Source organism: Pelodiscus sinensis, chromosome 27 (assembly GCF_049634645.1).
Source record: "Pelodiscus sinensis isolate JC-2024 chromosome 27, ASM4963464v1, whole genome shotgun sequence".
Classification (NCBI taxonomy): Eukaryota; Metazoa; Chordata; order Testudines; family Trionychidae; genus Pelodiscus; species Pelodiscus sinensis.
Genome location: NC_134737.1, coordinates 5,287,158 through 5,304,136, shown reverse-complemented (window position 1 = coordinate 5,304,136; position 16,979 = coordinate 5,287,158). Strand labels below are relative to the sequence as shown.

The 16,979-nt window shown below is 50.8% G+C and overlaps 1 protein-coding gene across 1 annotated transcript in view; it reads left to right on the top strand.

Annotated features, from left to right (window-relative positions):
• CR1 (complement C3b/C4b receptor 1 (Knops blood group)) overlaps positions 1-16,979 on the top strand; it is a 297,719-nt gene that overhangs the window by 53,753 nt on the left and 226,987 nt on the right. The window contains exons 24-26 of the mRNA XM_075909850.1: positions 9,656-9,798; positions 11,297-11,586; positions 14,865-14,958. Of these exons, the coding sequence (XP_075765965.1) occupies positions 9,656-9,798; positions 11,297-11,586; positions 14,865-14,958 (527 nt within the window). The remainder of the gene's footprint in view (positions 1-9,655; positions 9,799-11,296; positions 11,587-14,864; positions 14,959-16,979) is intronic.

The window sequence follows — 16,979 nt, the reverse complement described above, 5'->3', positions numbered from 1 at the left end:
CCCTAGCCCACCCACCCCACCCCCCACCCCCACCTAACCCCACCCCCCAGAGAGGTGAGAGCTTTCAGTCTAAGTCCCGTCTTTTATTCTTAAGACAATGGCTCCACCCGGAGCAGGGACCTAAATAGGAATCTGCCACCTCCCCGGTCACCTGGGAGAGAGGATTTCCCCAGTCAAACCCCTTCTAAAGGGGCAGAGGTAGGATTCGAACTTGGAAATCCAAGGATCTCCCGCCTCCTAGGCGGGCACACAACCACCGGGCTACAGAGTGATCTTAAAGCTAGGGCTGCCTCAGGCCATACTTAAGTAAAGGGGAGCAGCGCCAACAGGAAAGAGTGACAGAGCTTCCTGTTCACAAAGAGAGCACCTTCCTCAGGGACACGAGGGCTCGAACCATGCACCTACACATCACAGGCAACTGCTGTGACCACTACGCTACTGGGCGCTCCTTGGACTAGGGGCTCTTTTTGGCCCAATAAACAGATAATTCACGTGGACCAGCTTTAATAGGGAAGTCTCCAAGCTCCCACTGCTCAGAGTCTAGCTCACACAGTCTAGGAAGGACTAGAACCCAGCACGCCACAGCAGAAGCACTTTCACTAGCCCCTGCGCTACACTGAGCCTCTTGCCTCAGTTCTGTGCTTTGGCCCAGTTAATAGTTAATTGAAGGGAAAGGGGTTCAAGAGGAAAAGAGCACACATGCCTGCTGTTCAACTCTTTTTGTCATAGCTAGCAAACAGGAGCCTTGAACCAGGCTCTCTAATAACCCAGGTAAGCACCCTAACCACTGCCCTACAGAGGGCTGTCTACAATAAGGCTTTACTTTAGCCCAATTAACTGATACTTAAAGTGGACCATCTTTAACAGAAACACAGCAGCATTGTCACTGGCCAGCTCCTAGGAGCCCCAGAGAAGAAGCAAAATGGCTAATCAGATGTTGCCACTGTGCTTAGCCGCCTGTTCCTTGAGACAGGGTTGTTAGCCAGTCATCAGGGCAGGGAAATGAGACACAAAACCAGCGTCCCCTGTAAGCTGAGCACTTGGACAGCCGCGCAGGAGAGATTTAAGTCTCCCCCGCTGATTAGCAGAGTGGCCACAACTGCCCAGAGCCTGTGTTTCTCCTGGGAGTTCACAACTGCACACACGTGCTCAGCCTTTCCGGACGACTGTGCCCCTTTCAGGAGTCTGCTTGTCTTGTGTAGCCCCAAGATTTACCTCACTTATAAAACCTAGTTCTTCCCATACAGCCCCCCACACACCCCACAGGCACAGAAAGACGGCCGACTGTCTCGTGTTTACCACAGAATTACACAGTGCATTGGTTGGGGTACACTTGTACTTCCAAAGTATCAGAGCCAGCCAGGGCTGGAAGAGACCTCCGGAGCTCATCTAGGCAATCCCCACATTTCAGTACAATTAATTATGCTACTGGAGTCTGTTTCCCACTTCTGCCTTCCCAAACCCTGCCCCCCAGGGCTGAAGCCTGTAACTTAACCTCACGGGGCTCCCCTGTGGTCTAGGGATCTGCACCTCTGCCCTTCTTGCCAGCCTTGCATTTCCAAACCCCCCAAACCTGTCCCATAATCCCATGGGGGCTGCAGTCCCCAGACTGAGAAACACTGGAATAGATGACATAGCCCCTGAAATCCCTCTGCGTACCCCCAAGAGAGCATGTGTCCTGGTTCAGAACCATCCTCTCAGACATCACCAACCCTTCGCTATTCGTAGTCCAAGGAAATCAGCAGAACCCTTTGGAGACAACAGGCTCATACACGCTGTCTTCTTACTTCAGCACAGCTAGGTCAGGCCAGGAGTAGACCCCAGGAGTTTGTCCAAATTTCCCTCTAATTTTTTCCATCCATATGGGGAATGAATACAGTAAGTTATGTGCAGAGCTTGGGGCAGAAGCAGTAAAGCACGTGTTTCTTAAGCAAGAAAGCGCCTCACTTGAAATAAAGCACAAGACTGCTGATCGTGTAATAGAAGGGTGGATAATCTGTGGGAAGTAACAGCTTTCCATGACACTAGGATGGCTGTGGTAATTTGCCCCAAACATTTGAAATGTATTGAGACCTTTTTCTACCCTGTCTTTCGACTGCATCGCCAATGGACCCCTCCCCCCTTCTCCTTGCTTACAATTGGGGGAGGCCAGAGATTAGCCATGGTACCAGTAATTACAATCCCAGTGCCTCCATGATGATGAATGTTTTTCGGATGTTGTTGATCTGTTTCTTCCAGGAACGGGTATCATCCACTTTGTTGCGGCCCATTTTCTCCAGAGCTGAAGCAGGGAATTCTGCTAGGAAGCAAGGAAAAGTGGTCAGCTCTGCACAGTAGAAGGGTAAAACTTAAACCACTGCAAAGTACCTATTTGCTTGGATTCTCCTTTGGAGGTTTTTGAACATTTCCTTTTGGGTCTGTTGAAGCCAAGATGCAAGGAAGTCAATTTTCCAATCAAAATCATGTGACATATCATGTGACAAATCACGTGACTGCCACATATCATGGTGAAAGCATTTTACCCACAATTCCCAGTACAAAAATGCAAGTGCAAAGGAAAAGAAAACTGTTTTTCTGAGAATTTAACACAAACTAATCACTGTCCTTGAAAAATCACCCAGTGCACTCCATTCACAGTTCCTAAGCAGATGAGACTTCAAGTTCTATTGGCTCTTACATAGCAAAATGCATCAGATGCCAGACGTGTATTATAGCTAATATTAGGCAGCTTGGCTAGCAATCTAGCACTCAGAGAGTGGGACTTGTCATTTGGGGATATTCATTTAGTGACAAATGTGCAAGATTGTCAATTACTACTGTTGCTATTTTGCTGAATATTCAGGGGCTATAAAGTTGTGATTATGTGCCTGCATGGCTGCTAATGCTACCCTATTAAAGCACCCTTGAGTTAATAGCTTAAAATTAGATGTGACCGAAGGCGCAGGTTATATTAGAGTTGCTTACTTGCTTGCATATTGAGCTAGGTTTAATCACTGGTGTTGACGCAGAAGAAATTTACTGACCAGTGTGCTGCTCTAGCTAGTAGTATATCCTGGATCTCTTCTTTGGTTTTTTTCTTCCTAGGAGTATAAGCCGACCCGAATATAAGCCGAGGCACCTAATTTTACCCCAAAGAACTGGGAAAAAATATTGACTCGAGTATAAGCCTAGGGTAGGAAATGAGGCAGCTACTGGTAAATGTAAAAAATGAAGATAGATACCAATAAAATTACATGAATATTTATTTCAAAGAAAAACAATAACCTAGCTCTGTAAGTGGAAAAGGGGGTCAACAAAAACAATATGGTTCTGCAGGCACGGCCACAGCTCAGCCCCCGCCGCCCCCGCCCCGCAGCCCCCACGTTCCGGCCCCCTCGCCTGCCAACGAGCCCCCTCTAAACGAGCCAGCGGGGCGGGGGGGGGCTGTGAGAGACCAGAGCCGGGCATCGATGGGCCAATGAGCCAGCGGGGGGGGGGGGGGGGCTGTGCGAGACCCGGGCCAGGCGTCGATGGGCCAATGAGCCAGCGGGGGGGGGGAGGCTGTGCGAGACCCGGGCCGGGCGTCGATGGGCCAATGAGCCAGCGGGGGGGGGGGGGGGGGAGGCTGTGCGAGACCCGGGCCAGGCGTCGATGGGCCAATGAGCCAGCGGGGGGGGAGAGGCTGTGCGAGACCCGGGCCGGGCGTCGATGGGCCAATGAGCCAGCGGGGGGGGGGAGGCTGTGCGAGACCCGGGCCAGGCGTCGATGGGCCAATGAGCCAGTGGGGGGGGGAGGCTGTGCGAGACCCGGGCCAGGATTCGATGGGCCAATGAGCCAGCGGGGGGGGGGGGAGGGCTGTGCGAGACCCGGGCCGGGCGTCGATGGGCCAATGAGCCAGCGGGGGGGGGGGGGGGAGGCTGTGCAAGACCCGGGCCAGGCGTCGATGGGCCAATGAGCCAGCGGGGGGGGGGGGGGGCTGTGCGAGACCCGGGCCAGGCGTCGATGGGCCAATGAGCCAGCGGGGGGGGGAGAGGCTGTGCGAGACCCGGGCCGGGCGTCGATGGGCCAATGAGCCAGCGGGGGGGGGAGGCTGTGCGAGACCCGGGCCAGGCGTCGATGGGCCGAGTCAGTGGGGGGGGGAGGCTGTGCGAGACCCGGCCCAGGCGTCGATGGGCCAATGAGCCAGCGGGGGGGGGGGGGGGGCTGTGCGAGACCCGGGCCGGGCGTCGATGGGCCAATGAGCCAGCGGGGGGGGGGAGGCTGTGCGAGACCCGGGCCAGGCGTCGATGGGCCGAGTCAGTGGGGGGGGGAGGCTGTGCGAGACCCGGCCCAGGCGTCGATGGGCCAATGAGCCAGCGGGGGGGGGGGGGGCTGTGCGAGACCCGGGCCAGGCGTCGATGGGCCAATGAGCCAGCGGGGGGGGGGGAAGCTGTGCGAGACCCAGGCCGGGCGTCGATGGGCCAGTGAGCCAGCGGGGGGAGCGGGTGCCGGTGCTCGCTGGATTTTACCACGGGAGGGGAGGGGAGGGGAGGGGGAGCAGGGAGCAGCGGCTGGTCCTTGTGCACCTGCCCCAGAATCGGGCCCAAGCTCGTGATCAGGGCTCCCGGGCGCTTCCAGAACAGACGCCCACGGTGCCGAGTCGGCTCCTGGCCCAGCTGTTCCCGAGCTCAGCGCTGCACCCGAGCTTCATGGCGAACGGCCCCAAACGCCCTTCCTCCCACGCGGCAAGGGCCCATGGTGCCGGGCAGGCAGGGGCTGGGGGGCCGAGGGGGCAGGGACTGGGTGGGCCAGGAGGGCAGGGCTCGGGGGGACAAGGGGACAGGGGGGCCGGGAGGGCCAGGAGGGCAGGGGCTGGGGGGGACGAGGAGACAGGGGCTGGGGGGGACAAGGGGACAGGGGGGCTGAGAGGGTCAGGAGGGCAGGGGCCGGAAGGGCCAGGAGGGCAGGGGCTGGGGGGCCGGAGCTCCGGGCTCACGCGTCTAGACCCGGCCGGCGGCAGAGATGCACTGAGCCCGCCCGCGAGCAGGAGGCTGACTCGAGTATAAGCCGAGGGGGGCATTTTTCAGCACAAAAACTGTGCTGAAAAACTCGGCTTATACTCGAGTATATACGGTATTTGGATAGGAAATGGAATGTTACTTCGGAAACCCAGTATGGCCTAATGTGGCGTTGCAAGCTGGTGCCATCGCTGTGGGGGCTATAGAAAGCACTCTCACATGACAGAAAAAATTGGCGTTTGGGTCTTAATTGTGCTCCCGATAGAAGAGGTCAGGGTGATCGTGCAAGAGGCTGGGTGTCTGGCGCTTACCCACAACCCCGGCACAGCATGGGCAGCAGCTGTCATGGAGTGCAGGCTATTCCCAGTCCACACAAGACAACACTCAAGCTCTACTTAGAGCTAATGTCTACTCTTTGATTTCTTTCTGCGCTCGTTGGTGGATCAGCCACTGTCTTAGCCCTCAGCATCTAGAGCCGTGGTCACCAACCAGTAGATCGCAATCTACCGGTAGATCTTGGAGGCTCTAAGAGTAGCTCTTGAGCCCTCTCTGAACTGCGCACCTGCACAGTACATTTACATTAGATTTCCTCATTTGAGGAGCAGCTACTCACCGAGCAACAGTATAGGTAAGTAGCTGCGAGGAATGGTGGGAATTTTTTTTTAAAGTAGCAGTATAAGGATAGGGGATAGCAAGTGATGGAGAGGAGGAGAATAGAGAGGGCGGGACTTCAAGGAAGGGGCGGGGCAGTAGATCTTGGCTTGGTCTGTCATTTAAAAAGTGATCTTGGGTATAAAAAGGCTGGAGACTACTGACCTAGAGGAATACCACCCACCCCTAACCCCACCCCCAGAGAGGTGAGAGCTTCCAGTCTAAGTCCCAGTCTTTTTCTCCTAAGACAATGGCTCCTCCCGGAGCAGGGACCTAAATAGGAATCTGCCACCTCCCCAGTCACCTGGGAGAGAGACTTTCCCCAGTAAAACTCCTTCTAAAAAGGCACAGGTAGAACTTGAACTAGGAAATCCAAGGATCTCCCACCTCCTAGGCAAGCACCCAACCACTGGGTTGCAGAGTGATCTGAATGCTCCCACTGCCTGAGGCCATACTTAAGTAAAGAGGAGCAGCGCCCCCAGCAAGACTAATAGAGCTCCCTATTCCAATTAAAAAATGTTATTAGTAGAGCAGGGATCTGAACTCAGGAAGCCTGCAACACAAGCAACTGCTGTAACCACTGCACTACAGAGAATGTCTATTGTGTGAGCCTGACTTGGGCCCAATTAACAGATAATTAAAGTGGAACATCTTCAACAGCAAAGCTTAGCACTATTCAATTTCCAGCTCAGGGACCAACAGAACAAGTAATGCAAAGCAAGCTAAAGTATTTACTCTAACCATTATGCCATGGGTCATGACTTAGACTTGACTTTGGCTTTGACTCAATCAATAGTTAACTAAAGTGGAACAGCAACAGAAAGGGATGGAGGAGAACCTGTTTTTCTTGGCCAGACAAGAACTGAACCAGCAGCACCAATATCACAAGCATGTGCTGTAACCATTGTGCTGCAAAGGACTCCTTGCTAATCATGCTTATTTTGGCCTAATTGATCATCAATTAAAGTGGAATCTCTTCAAAAGGAAAAGAGGCAAGTTTCTATTTGCAGGACTAGCTAGTAATGTGGGGGAACCAAACCCTTGTAGTTAACACAACAGTTAAAGAGCCCAAACCATTGCTCTAGAAAGGGCTTCTGAAGGTCCAACTTTGATTTGGCCCAAATAACTGATAATTAAAGGGGAATATCTTCAAGAGGAAAGCCTCACTGTTAAGATCCTATCACAACAGTCTCAGGCAACACTCAAACTAGGGTCTCACCCAACTCAGGTGCATGCTGTGGCCACTGTACTAGATAATAGCTGCTTGCTTTTGAGTCTTGCTTTGACTCAATCAATGGGGCAATGTCTACACTACATGCTTCTTGTGCAAGAAGCCTTTTGTGCAAGAGTTTCTGAACAAAAACTTCTTGTGCAAGAGCACGCCCACACCTCAAAGCACATTGCAAAAGCGATTTGCTTTTGCGCGAGAGCATCCACACTGCATGGACATTCTTGCACAGGAAAGCTCTGATGGCCATTCACAGACTGGCCATCAGAGCACCAGTGCTTTTCCTCTGGAGCATCCACACTTGCCTTTTTGCACAATAGCTGTAGAGCAAAAAAGAGTTATGCCTCGTAAAAGGAGGTTTACCTACGCTGGAAAAAGCCCTCTCCTCTGCCATTTTACTCTTGATTTCCTTGCGCAAAAGCACATTTGAGGTGTGGACGCCCCACGGGTTTCTGTGCAAAAACTGCTGTTCTGCGCAAAAACCTTGCACTGTAGATGTAGCTTTGGTGAGTAAAGTGGAACATCTTCAACAGTAAAGACTGAGGGGTGCCTGCACCTGTTATCCAGCCCAAAGAAGAATTAAAGCAGGCTCTCTAGTAGCCCACATGCTTACTATGTTTGGCTTTGCAACTAAAATCCATTTGAACATAGTTCTTACTGTATGCAATTTCCAAGGGCTTTTTTTTTTTTGTTTAAGAAAGACATTTGATTATTGGGCTTATTCCTTTCACACACATTCACCAAACTCTAACACCGCTGCGTGGCTATACAGCTACCTCTTGAGCTATAGAATGAACTACACTCGCAAATAGCAGAAGATTATTATCTTCAAATAGGATATGAGCCACTGGCGTTACACTGGATTGTGGGTAGTCTGGCTCAGCTCCCCCTCTCTCCTCCACATCTTCCACATGAACAACTCTGGAAGATGACAATGGGAGAAGGGGAATGACAGCTTCTGACAGTGAATAACTCAGACAAATGTGAATGGAATTTCAAATCTGAAAGGGAAAGACATTCTTGTAATCTGAAGGCTTTATTTTTGTTACACTTCAGAGGTCTGCTGTAAATAATGGAAGTGTTAGAATTCCTCAAAGAAGCTCAAAAAATGTTTTATACATGTGAGTAAATGTTAGGCAACCTAAATGTGAGTCATTACCAACTCCCTCTGTAATTTAGAAATAAATAAAATAGCTTGTTAAGGAGAAAATAAATCAGGTTGACATTTGAAAAATATGAGTCCACATCCTCTTAGATCACGTGGCCAATGATGTGATGTGGCCACACAGTTCCAGTGAAAGGAAAAGTCTAGAATGCTATGGCTACGTCTACACTTCAGGCTTCTTGCGCAAGAACTGTTTTGCACAAGAGTTCTAGTGCAAAAGGTCTTCCACAAGAGTGCGTCCACACTGTCATGTGCTTTAGTGTAAGAGCATCCATGACAGTGTGGACGCTCTCTTGCACAAGAAAGCTCTGATAGCTATTTTAGCCATAGGGCTTTCTAGTGCAAGAAACCTCTGTTGCTTGTCTACACTGCCCTCTTGTGGAAGAGCTCTTGCACAAGAGGGCTTATTCCTTGTGGGGACAGGAATAACTCTAGCGCAAGAAGCCATTTTCCAATGCTTTACTGTAAATTTAGTTGCGCGAGAACGTGCGTGCAGTGTAGACGCTCTGCAAGTTTTTGCACAAGAACAGCTGTTCTTGCGCAAAAAGTCTGCAGTGTAGATGTAGCCTCTCTATTTTATATTTTAAGTAAGTATTTGGACGATATGTCTGCAAGCCGTTTGATGTGAGCATAATCCTGCAGCCCTACAGAGTACCAGTGAAATCAGGAGGGGGAGGTTTGAGAAGACTAGCAACATATAGCAATGTACAGGAACAGAGCCAAAGATGGTTAACTCACTCTATGGGACTGTGCCTCTCTTAATCATCTGTCAAACATCTTGGCTGTTTGTTTACTACAAAATACCATTGCTTTTACACATCATGACAATATTTATATTCATTTTGCAGACAGTTTTTAAAAATGAAAAAAATTAACAAAATTCTTGGGGCAAATCCTGCAGTCCTTAACTAAGGGTACACAGATATATCATGTCAAGTTTGTTTACTACAAAATTATATTGTTTTTACACATCATTACAATATTTATATTCATTTTTCAGTCAGTAGAAATGAAAAAATTAAGAAAGTTCTAGGGGCAAATCCAGCAGTAGTTACATAAAGACTGGATAAATGTATGTACTTCAGTAAACAGCCATCACAGCCAAGAATTTTTGCTTAATTTAAATACTGAGGAATGATTTCAGGTGTTGACCTATTGTTTGGGATAAGGAATAGATGGGTGGGTTAAGAACCAGCTTCACCCTAAGAAGGATTCTGACAGCCTGAAGAACACACACCTGAGACAAACACATTGGTATTGCTATTTAGCTTCTTTGTTAACTATCACTCATGCCCCTCTTTTCTCACAGGCTGCTTACTGCTGCTAACTGTTGAATTCCCCAAAAACAAAAGGAAAAGTTGTCATTTCAATACACATTTTCAATTAGCTATGTTTATTCCCCTCCCCAAGACCTGGGAGGAATAAATTGGCTAAGTGGGCCAATTAACTGTCCCACCTGCACCAGAAGACAGGGATTTAAGTAGACAAAACTCAGCTGGGCAGAAACAACTGGGGCCTATATAAGCTAGGAACCTAGCACCAAGTGGCCTTAGAAGGGAGACTTCAGTCACTTCCTAGATGAGAGGATGTGTGTTAAGAACCAGATAATACCTTACTGTTATTTCTTGAGACTAGGTTGTGCTCAGTTTGGCCAACCTGGACAAGAAAAGTGTTAGTGAGACAAGCAAGGCTCGGGGAAAAAAAGGTAAAGCTGGTAAAATCTTGGCAGCTGATGAGAGGCCCCCAAGTCCAGTCCTGGAAGAAAGAGTAGGTATAGAGTAAGTAGCAATAGATTAGCAGGAGTGAAAAGAATGATTGAGCCCATCTGCTATCAGAGTGTTTATAACTCCAGATGCAGGGGAGAGGGGGTAGAGCATATTGTCAGAGAGCTAGGGCTCCTAGAGTCTCAAGGTCCCCAGAGTGAGAAAATGAGGAAAGAGACTTTGGTTTAGGGGTGGAGAGAGATACTTGGCCAGAGCGAATACCTGGGATGGCTTGAAGGTGACAAGCTGTCAGTGCCACCTTGCACTGTTTTGCATTCTTGGGGTAAGCTGTGTTCTTATGAAATTATACCCTTCTGGCTGTCAGTGGTGATCACCAATAGATTAAGCAACTGCAAGAGTTTTCCATGGGGATGCCAACCGCTCAATGGCACAGGAGCAGCCTCTTCAAACTCAGGTATGACTGACTTACTGGGCAAGAGGCTGGTAACACTTCAGTCAACCCAGCAAGGTTAATGACATTTTAGGGAAATGCATTTCTATTCAGACTGTTTGTCAGCTGCCAGTCACATGCCTCACTCCTCTCTCATGTGCTCAGGACTGGCATAACTTAAGTTGAATTCTCACAACCCCCTAGGAATGTTTGTTCTCTTTTCACATACTTTGATAAGCATTGCCTACCATTTAGCTGACCTGTCTTAATGTTTGTACTAGGGATGTTACAGGGTAACTGCTGATAATGTGACAGTTACATGCATGCATGGTGGCAGAAGGCTTTGGCGTGCACTGGCTCCTGCCCCACATTGACAGAGGCAGCAGTCAGCAGTGTGGAGCAGCAATTGGCTCCCAGGGTGCAGATGCTCCTGCCAGCAGCTTTGCTCCTGGGGAGCTAGCGGCTGCCTCTGTATTGGAGGGAGTAGTAGGGGGCACACTTGGCTCCCAGCATGTACTGGCTCCTACCTTGCTCTCAGGGAGCCAGCTGTGGCCCTGTGCTGTGGACTTTGGAAAGAACCAACAGGATGAGGTGGTAACCAATAAGCCCAGGCCTATTGGTTAACTAACTAAACAGTTATCCTGGTCCATCCCTAGTTGTAGCCGGGGGTGTAATCCAAGTGAATATGTAGGAGTCAGATCTTACCTTCCTGGGACTGCTGCTAGCTTGTGGCCGTGTGAAATTTAACGCAGCCCCTTCGGACTGCCTCTGGCCTTTCCCTTGGCTTGGGTATGGCAGGAGTGAAGGGGCTTGGCTGGGGGACAGAGTAAAGAGGACTGAAATAGCCCCACCAACTGTCTTCTTTCGGTGGGCAGAACCCGGGTGGGGGCAGGCGGCAGGGCCGGGGAAGGCTGTTGCCCCCGGGGGCGCAGACGGGAAAGGAAACCCGAAGCGGCTGGGAACTTACTCCTGCTGAGCACCAGCGCCGAAGCTGTTGCTCTGCCGGGGCTGTGAGCCCGGGGCTGGAAGGGCCGGGGTCTGCAGCCAGGAACCTGTGAGCCCACGAGCAGCTGCCCTTCCACGCGTGGGCTCGAGCACGGCCCCCCGCCGCCCCCACTGCAGGCCGGCTGCTGATTCCCGGAACGAGTCAATCACCTCGGCCAAGCGCAGCCTCCCCCCGGCACCTGCTGCCCGGACAGCACGTGGGTTCCCAGCAATGGCAAGCCCCGCCCCGCAGTGCCCAGACTCCGCCCACTTTGCGGTGGTCCCGCCTCCTAATTTGGGCTGCAGCCCAGGCACCGCAGCCCGATCCCCGCCAGTCCAGCGAGCGGTCATGGGCTCGGGTCCGCGCTGCTCGCTCGCCGCCCGCGGGCTCCTGGCGCTGCTGCTGCTGGTGGTGCTGCCTCGGCCCGGTGAGTTGCGGCCGCGCCCCCCTCTCCCCTGGCTTGGTGGCTCGGGAGCCTCTCCTGCTGCTGCAGTTTTGTCCCCTGCGGGCCGTTCCCCACCCTCCTAAAGATCTGGATTCCCTGCGGCAGGGCAGGCCAGCGGCCGGCTGCAATGGCTGGGGTTGTAGGGAGACCCCAGCGTGCCCGGGCTAATGCCCGGCAGACTGCCAGTGTGTGTCAGCGCGCTCCGGTTGGTGGGGCAAGAGGTAAACCACCCGCCCAGCAAAGCCGCCTCCGAGCGCTCACCAAGCCACTTCCACGCGCGGCCGCAGGAGTGCAACAGGGGCTGGAATAGTCTGTGCCTTTGGCGTCCCTCCTGCGCCTGTCTGCCCGGGCCAGTGGTTCTCAGTGTGGCTTGCGGACTGCTAGTAGTCTCTGACTATCTTACAGGTGGGCGCAGGCTCGGGGGTTCCCCTCCCTGCAGCGGGGAGCCAATGCTGGCGCTCCAGCCCCGGGGCTCCCCCACCCTTGTGAGAGGAAGCCGGTGCTGGCACTCCTGTTAGGAAGGGTGGGGGAGACTCATGGGCTGCTGCTCTCCTTCCCAGTGGCTGGTGGAACTGCAGCACAGGGAATGGATCACCTGGGAACTTTCCTTACTACTCCCATTGGCTGTAATCACGGGTCAATGGGAGCGGGGGTGTCTGGAAGTGGCTGGAGGCAGGGAGCTAGGTAAGTGTTCCCCATCCCCCTCGTGTACCCCAACCCACCAAGGCTCCACACTCCCACTCTGCTGCTGCACCTTTTCTGCTGCCCAGACCTTTTACCTCCCACCTTCTGCCCAAATCCATCCCCAGCAACACATGTTCTGCAACCAAGTGTAATATCTGTGTACTGTCTTTGAAAAATTTAAGTCACTCTATTCTTGGATACCCTTTGAGGGACCGATCTTATTGTACAAGTGGTGGTTGTAGAAAATAATGAATATAGAATTCAGCCTTATTCAAATGACTATACTAAAAGTAAATCCAGTGTTGAATGTATTATGAACTTGATAAAACAAATTCATAATACCTTGGATAAAATACTTTTCTTGGCTTACTAAGAATACAGTTTTTGAAAATTTACTCACATCAAGAATATGTAAGCAATAGTCTGTGCCAAAAAATAGTTAAACTAGTTACCTATGTGCAGTTGGAAGTTGATGGACCTTAACTCTGCTGCCTTGTGCACATTAAAGCATAGCTTTCTGTGTATTAATGCTGCTTGAAGTTACATGCATAGCTGTTGACATTTGCACTCTGTCTCTGTGAATAGCCACATGCTTGGGTCCTGTGAAGTCACTGGGCCTTACCCATGTCTGCAAGGCCTCTGCAGAGTACAATCCTTGATCAACATGAGGTTTTTGCCTTCATGAATGAAAGTTGTCCCTGTTAATCATCTGGAGTTCTAACTTCATATTGGTTAGTCACGGTTTTGAATTCCATGTAGCAGTGGTGAATTTTTTGTTTGACATAAGGTTCCCTTACTGGAGAAAGCATCTCAGTTTTTAGAGTATTCTTGTTGTAGAGGTTGAGGAGGGCAAGTGGGGATCCTTCTGCAGCTCCTTGCCAGCCCCTCACTTGTTGCTCCTGCTGAGTCAAGGGGGTGCTTGCCCTGGCAAGTGTCAGGCAGGTGCACAAAGCAGGTCATGGTACAGGCCCTCTTGCTGAGGCCTTGAGGCACAGGACCTATTAGCCTAGCTACTGACCTGCCCTGGTGGTAGCCCAAATCTGAGGGACACTGCGGCTCCATGAGGTAGACCACAATGCCACTTAGGCAGATTTGGCCCACTTGTGGAGCAGGGCTAAAGCTAAGTGGTGCTGCAACTGCAGAAGTTGCAAGGACCACAGCTGAGAGCCAAGTCTAGCCTGCCCCTTGTCACAGCTGTGGGAGCAACCACTGTAAGCTAAGTGCCAGGCAGTGCCCAACAGGGATCACTCTAAACTGCATGCTTGTGCTGGTGCCCAGAGAGATGTCCACCCCACCCATCTCCTAAGCAGAGCCATGGAGACAGCTGCTCCAGCAGCCAGGGCCAAAGGAGCCACATGGCAGGCAGCATGCAGCTGCTCCAGTGGCCAGGGCCAGAGGAGCTATGTGAGAATCAGGGTGGGGCATGATGTGGAGGAGGCAGTGGGGCCAAGGACAGAGAGGGCCCAGGACAGAAGCTGGGTCAGGGGAGGGCAAAGGCAGCTGTTGTCTGATGGGGGAGTTACGGGGTACAGGTAAATTTGGGAGGAGAGGGCCAAGTGTGGAGTTGGACACAGGTCTCTGGGTAATGGGCAGGAGAGAACATGTGATGTGCAATCCTGGGTGTGACAGTGATTCAGAGTTCTCCCTGATCCTGAAGCCCTGTAGCAGCAAGAATAGATTCCACCAGCCAGTAGAATGAGGGTTTATTGCTTCTCCAGGATACAGCACTTGGATTGTGGACTTTAGGCCCAGGTACTGGCTGGATGTTTGGGTAGGAAGTTAGCATGGCCCTGGCATGTATACTTGTGGCATGGGGGGGCAGATTGCAAGGCTGGGCACAACTACAGGGATGTGGGGGGTAGGCACTTAGTCAGGCCTATATAGGTACCGGCTGGTTGTGTGTGGTTCTGATGGGAGCAAAGGCAGTGGGGCCTGCCCAGTGTGTGTTGGGGGCAGGGTCCAGCTAGGGTTGCCAGATGGATTCAATTAAAATACCAGACACACTTGACATGACATCCCCATCTACATTACATTTTACTTAGAAAATTTTTCCTGAACAGAAAGCTCAAATACTGAACTGTCCAGTTCAAAACTGGACACCTGGCAACCATAGGTCCAGCAAGTGGGGTGGCTTTCAGGGTAGGTGGATGCAGGGTCATGCATCTTTTTAATTATCCATTTCAACATTTTTTTGTACATAATACTTCAAATTTTATAGCTATGTAACTTGGTTGGTAACTGGTGGGTGCCTCAGTGGCACACATCCAAACAAGTGCCCATGATGTCATATTGGTGCCCAAGATAAAGGTCACTTGGCTCATAGATGGAAAATCTCAGAGGGAACACTGCTACTGCCTGTCCCTCTGGATATGCAGGACCTGACTGAAATGGTCCCAGGGTGTCCATGCCCAGACAATTGATTGACAACAGACCATAATCACTTACAAATGGGCCCTCACCTTAAACCACTGGACTAGACCATTGGCTTGATCTTCTATGGCATTTGTTAGATGGTGTGGATTGGTCTATTCTCCTTTTTCTTTTCCCATTAATACTATACTTGTTCTCTCTTCTAGGAAGATCATGTGAAATACTAAGACTAGAAAATGGCGAGGTTGTTTTAACAGACACGAGGACTCTTATGCGAGCAGACTTCTCCTGCAATGAAGGGTATGTGGCAAATTTCCTGTTTTGATGTCTAACAGAACTTAGGTTGGTGTAAAACCACTGGTGCAGTATGGAAAACTACTTTAAACTTCACGAACATAGAAGTCTGGTGCTATAAATCTGTTACTGGATGGGCCTTAAGAATTATGCCTGTGTCCTTTGAAAGAGTTGAAGGCAGCTAGCGATCCACTCATGGTTATTACTCAGTGGGAGGTGGCCACCTAATTCACTCAATGTTTTTCAGGATCCTAGACTCAAACCCTATCACCCCAGCAAGTGCTAAATCATGAGCCCTAAGGTGAGCCCTACCTGCAGGCAGCATTCACTAATCAGTGTGCCATCTCTGCCTTGTTACAGGGATGGCTATTGGTTAGTCTTAGCATCTTGAACAGGTGCTGGTAGTGTGTAGCAGAACATGACCCACAAAAGGTAGCCCCAGGTAGAAGCAGTCCTTTTTTCTGTTCTGCAGCAGCAAATATCCCTTGGATGTCAATAGTTATCAAGCTGGTGTCAAGTTTAGTTGGGTTGTGGCAAGATTTGGGGGAATCATAAATGGCCTGTTGCCTCAATCTTTTAAGTGGGTGCTTCCTAAATTTTGAGGTAGCTAATAAATTGCTTTTCATGGAGACAGAAAAAAACACAAGTGCAGGTGTATATGGTTTTAGTTTTCACTATATCAAACTTCAGAGGGCTTTCCCTGGCAGCATGAGTTAAGTCCTCTGGGAAGAGGAATTGCATGTCTGTGGGTGGATGCAGAGGCCCAGGCTGAATGAGGAGATAGAGTAAGGGAGGCACCTCTCTGAGGATGGCTGGCTTTCCAAACCACATGGAAGTTAAATGCCTGTGTCTAGGGTTGCTTGTTAACTGCCTTCTAGCCTGGGTGAAGTAGGTCTAACATACCATGCTTTCTAGGCATTTGAGCTCTATAATGGGGATGGTTGCAGCCCTCTTCTACCCATTAGGAAGAATGCAAATATCTGTATTTCCAATTTAGAAGTATCACTTGTTCCCCTTTGCAGAGATTTAGCACACCTCTAACAAATGTAGGTAAGAGCAGTTGTGCATGTTTATACTCACCAGTTTGACATTCTAGGTTGCCTTAAATCAGAATTCCTTGGTCCTATAGTGTTTAAGTGAAATTACTCTGGCCCATGGAGGGGGCAAATTTTTTTTTTTTTTTTTTTTTTTTTGCTGGGGTGAGGTAGGGCAGAACCTCTCCAAGAACTTGGTAAGTAGTCAGTGCTCCATTTTTCTATGACATTAATGGAGCGGGTACAGGGACTGGGACAGAAGTGGGGTGCAGAAAGAAGCTCTTGGTAGGGGATTGGGGAACAGGAGGGTGACTGATTGCAGGAGTGGATCTTGACCTTGGGGATGGGTCTGGGAGGGAGTGCCATGTCTGGGAGGGAGCTGACCTAGTGCAGGAGAGGGTGCAGAGATTTGGGTTTTTGGCATGGGAAGGGAGGTTGAGTGCAGGAAGGAATGGGATGTCAGATGCAGGCTTGGGCTTGGAGGTACTTACTCTAGACAGCTCCTGTCTAGTAGCCCAACAGGGTTCTCAGGCAGGCTTCTGGTCTGCTACAGCCCAATGTGCTGCTCAAAGCAGCTGGCTGCTAGATTCAGCATGTGTGTATCTGTGGTGCGTTATGGTGGAGGGGAGGCTCCACATGCTTGCATCCACAAGCACAGCCCAGGCATCTCCTATTGGCTGGCTTCTGGCAAGTGGGAGGTATGATGATTGCCCTGAGAGTAGGGGCAGCATGAGGAGACCCTTTCCCCATCAAGGACCATATACTGTGCAATAAGTGCTGATCCCAGAAATTGGCTGCTTTGAGCAGCATTTAGGGATGCAGCAGGCAGGGAGCCTGCCCACGGGTCTTGCTGGTTTGGGGGACATTGGTGTCCCAGCCATTGTGGTGGGCCAGATGTGAAAGTTTGGCAGGCAGCATCCAGCTCATGGGCCATATTTTGCAGGTCCCTGCTACTGCTCAATCATTTGTCTCCACCTACTGGCTGAAAGAAAA